The sequence below is a fragment of the Cyprinodon variegatus genome, unplaced genomic scaffold, assembly GCF_000732505.1.
Source record: "Cyprinodon variegatus isolate N-32 unplaced genomic scaffold, C_variegatus-1.0 Scaffold459, whole genome shotgun sequence".
Classification (NCBI taxonomy): domain Eukaryota; kingdom Metazoa; phylum Chordata; class Actinopteri; order Cyprinodontiformes; family Cyprinodontidae; genus Cyprinodon; species Cyprinodon variegatus.
The window spans coordinates 586852-590541 of record NW_015150912.1 but is presented as its reverse complement, the minus strand read 5'-3'; the positions used below and the strand labels follow the sequence as shown (position 1 = coordinate 590541).

The 3690-nt window shown below is 39.3% G+C and overlaps 1 protein-coding gene across 2 annotated transcripts in view; it reads right to left on the bottom strand.

Moving 5' to 3' along the window:
- The window catches only part of LOC107094044 (peroxisome proliferator-activated receptor alpha-like), a 36081-nt gene that overhangs the window by 5284 nt on the left and 27107 nt on the right, over window positions 1–3690 (bottom strand). For both annotated transcript variants that reach the window (XM_015389442.1, XM_015389441.1), the window contains exons 4-5: window positions 2933–3132; window positions 1520–1973 (exon numbers count right to left, since the gene is read on the bottom strand). In XM_015389442.1, the coding sequence (XP_015244928.1) occupies window positions 1520–1973; window positions 2933–3132 (654 nt within the window). The remainder of the gene's footprint in view (window positions 1–1519; window positions 1974–2932; window positions 3133–3690) is intronic.

The window sequence follows — 3690 nt, the reverse complement described above, 5'->3', positions numbered from 1 at the left end:
AACTTGAAACTTTGTTTAGCCTGTAAAGTGTAAAAAAAAAATAAATAAAAATAAATAAATAACCGATTAATCGAATCGAATCGAATCGTGGTGTATTCTTGAGTATCGAAAATAATCGAATCGTTGGGTCAGGAAATCGATACTGAATCGAATCGCCATGATGGATGTGATTTACACCCCTAGTTATATCCAAGTAACGTCTTCCTATAGGCCAATCACTGTTCCCCAGACATCCGCGGTTATATTTTTTATATTTATGTCTTTTAAAAACAAAGCTGAGTGTGTATGACATCATCCGCACGCTAGACTTTAGTTGTGACAGGCAGCCCGGGCAACAGGCAGCTACGCTCTACCCCTTCTATTCATTCAGCTAGCTAACCTGAATCGTTCAATTCCATTCTGAGAGCGAGATCATCTGTGGTAGTAGCACTAGACATCTTCCAGGCATGTGAGGAAAACTAGCAGCAGTTCAGCGGACAGGAAGAATGAACGGTAGCCGGCGCGCGCGGATGACGTCAGACACACTGCTTTGCTTTAAAAAAATAGAAATATAAAAAATATAACCGTGGATGTCTGGGGGACAGTGATTCGCCTACATGTTCTGAATGCTGGCATACCATAAAGAATAAATTATGAACAGTTTAGTTTGTGCCTTCAAGTCGTTGCCCATAGGAAGACGTTACTTGGATATAACCTAACAGAATATCTTCAGAACAGCTCCAAATGACACAAAACTAATACGGGTGAGTAGAACATGATGAAATAACGTAAAATCAAGGGCTCAATGTAAAAAAAAAATTGTGTTCTCCTTTAAATGCTGTTTAAAGTAACAGATTATTTTTAAAGATGTCTCCGGACCTTTACTGATTGATTTTCTTTATTCAGACCCAGCTAATTTTAATTGGTTACCCCTGTTAAAGGAGGTGTTACTGATTGTAACGTTCCAATAGAAAGTTGAGTGAAGGGACAAAGTGTGTTAGAAAAGAAAAGTATTACTTAACAACTGTCAGTTAAGCTCATTTGAGAGATCCAAATTAAAACAAATCTGTTAAACTTACAGTTCTGGAATCCCTCCTTGAAGATTTCTTTTTTTATTTTCATACTTCAACATTTAAGATCTTTATACACAGTTTTACAGATAGACATAACCATACTAAGTACAAAAAGAGGCTTTAAACCTATAATAATTGAGGCGCTGCAGGATGACCTTTAATAGACTAATAGTCTTTTTTCCAATATGGCAGAGTTAAAACAATTTAATATTTGGTTTCTCTTCTGCGTAGAAGAGTGTATAAATGTAATGACTCATATCCTGATGGTAGCTTCTAGGCTGCTAGTGCACTAATAATTTTTCACAGGGGGCAGGTTATTTCAGAGAGCCTTCATATTGACAAATTGTCTGCTGGTAAAAACAGATTAATGGTCTTTTTTTTAATAACATGGGATAAAAATATATAACTGTGACTACGGATTCTGTGTTCAATAAGAGCCCAAACAGCCTGCGTCTCTCCATCCTCACCTCCACAGCAGATGATAGCAGCAACAAACAAAGCCAAGTCGCTGTCGTCCAACTCCAGCGCGTTAAACTTCATGGCAAACTGGAACTTGGGCTCCATCATGTCGCTGAACGGTCGCCGCAGGCTCTTGAGGAATTCCCGGGTGATGAAGCCGGAGCCGTAGGCCACCAGGAGTCCGTCTTTGTTCATGCTGGAGGCGAGCATGGCGAAGAGGGCTTCATACACTCCGTACTTCAAAAGCGTCACCTGATCGTTGAGGTCCAGGTTGGCGAAGCCCGGGATGGACTTTGCGAATTCTGTGAGTTCAGTGACCGTTTCTACTGATGTGCATTGGCAGCAGTGGAAAATCCGTACCTCCGCCTCCTTTTCCTTAAGTGGCCCCGCCGAGCCAACCATCTTTGCCACCAGCGTCTGCTCTGCCAGCTGCAGCGTCTCCATGTCATGAATCACAAATGGCTGAAAGGGAGAACCAAGAGTTAACTTGAGGACACAGTCAAACAAATATGCATCAGTCACTACAGTATGTGCGGATTTAAGCGAGCAGATGAGTTAAAAACACAGAAGTTTCTGACTCAGCACACAGCAGCAAAATGTTTACTAAATCTTGATCCAGATGCCTTATTATAACTTTTATTGACTCTTTTTTTGGAAATGTTTCAGAATTTCCTCACAACAGATACATCTTTTAAGTTTAAAGAAAAAATACTTTTTTAGTGAATGATTCCTTATAACCCTTTAATAGATCTCCAAGCCTAAACTGTTGGCACAGATTGTGTCCTTTTTAAGAAAATATGTTCCAGGACGTAGTGTGTCTTATTTGGTTCTCCATCAGCAGGCTGCTGTTTGCGTAGCATACCAGCATGTTGAAAAAAATGATAACAAATTGTGTCTTTCAATCAGTGGTTCAAATCCAGAGCGGGGAGTAAAAAAATAAAATAAAAATAAATAAATAAAAATAACAACTGGATTGGCTGCAAAACTCGATAAGCATCTCACTAAGAAAACCGTGGATAATTGAAGATTATTTTTATCATATTATTAGGATGGACAAAATATTTTACTTTCAGTTTATGTAGCCGTGAACTCTGCAATAAATACACAACTAAAGACAAACTACATTTTCCCAAAGGCCTCACTATTGTAATAAATACTATTTGTGTCTATATTCATACATCTAGAATTTCTAAATCAATAATTTCCCTTGAGATCACTGATTAAGTAGGTAATTCTTGGCTTTATAAAGAACCTATCAATGACACTTTACTTTGACCTTCATTTGCTTAAAGCTTACAAAGAGTTTCAAATAATTCCTTTAGGATATAACTAATGAATGTTTAGCTCATAATATAAAGTGCAATCAGCACAACACAGTCATTGCCTCTCACTCACCAACCCACCACTTTAAATCAACGTACAGGGGTGCTGGTCTTTCCTGTGAGAATGGTCCGAGCCTTGGCCTTGTTCATGTTGAAGTTCTTCAGGTAGGCCTCGTGGATCTGCCTGGCCAGGGTTTTCTGGTCTGAGACCTCAGGGTTCACCACCTCCCTTTCCCCCATCACCATCTCCGCTTTGAGCTTCTGCTTCTCCGATTGGGGCATCCTACCAAACCGGATGGCTGGGGAAAGTGCATTTAAATTCAAACAAAGATTAATTTGTTGCTGCTTAAAGCTAAAGCCACCTACAAATAAGAAATGATGACAGACACCACATTTTACGGATGATCATATTCTCTGGACATGGATTTTTACTCTATTTAAAAATTCTTCTAAGCAGGTTTATCTTTAATGCAACACTATTTGACTATTTAAAAATAGTGTTGCACCGATGCTGTTTTTGGCCTCGATACCCGATACCTTGCTGTGCAGTACTGGCTGATATCGATACCATACCATTACCAACGGTTTGAATTGATGTGTGCAGGGCTTGATGTTAACAATCGCCCGATCTCCGGGGCAAGTAGTTTTTATTGTCGCCGGGCAAGTGCAATGATCGCAAAAAAAAAATATTTATCACTCAAAATTACTTTAAAATCACAGACATTGGATGAAAATGACCCAGAAGCGTTTCCGGCGCCAGTTCTGTTGTTTTGTACACATTCTCGCGTGATTTGAAAAAGCTGCGTAATTTTTCGCCAGATGGCGTGATTTTTGTCCACCTAGTTGTAATTTTGATG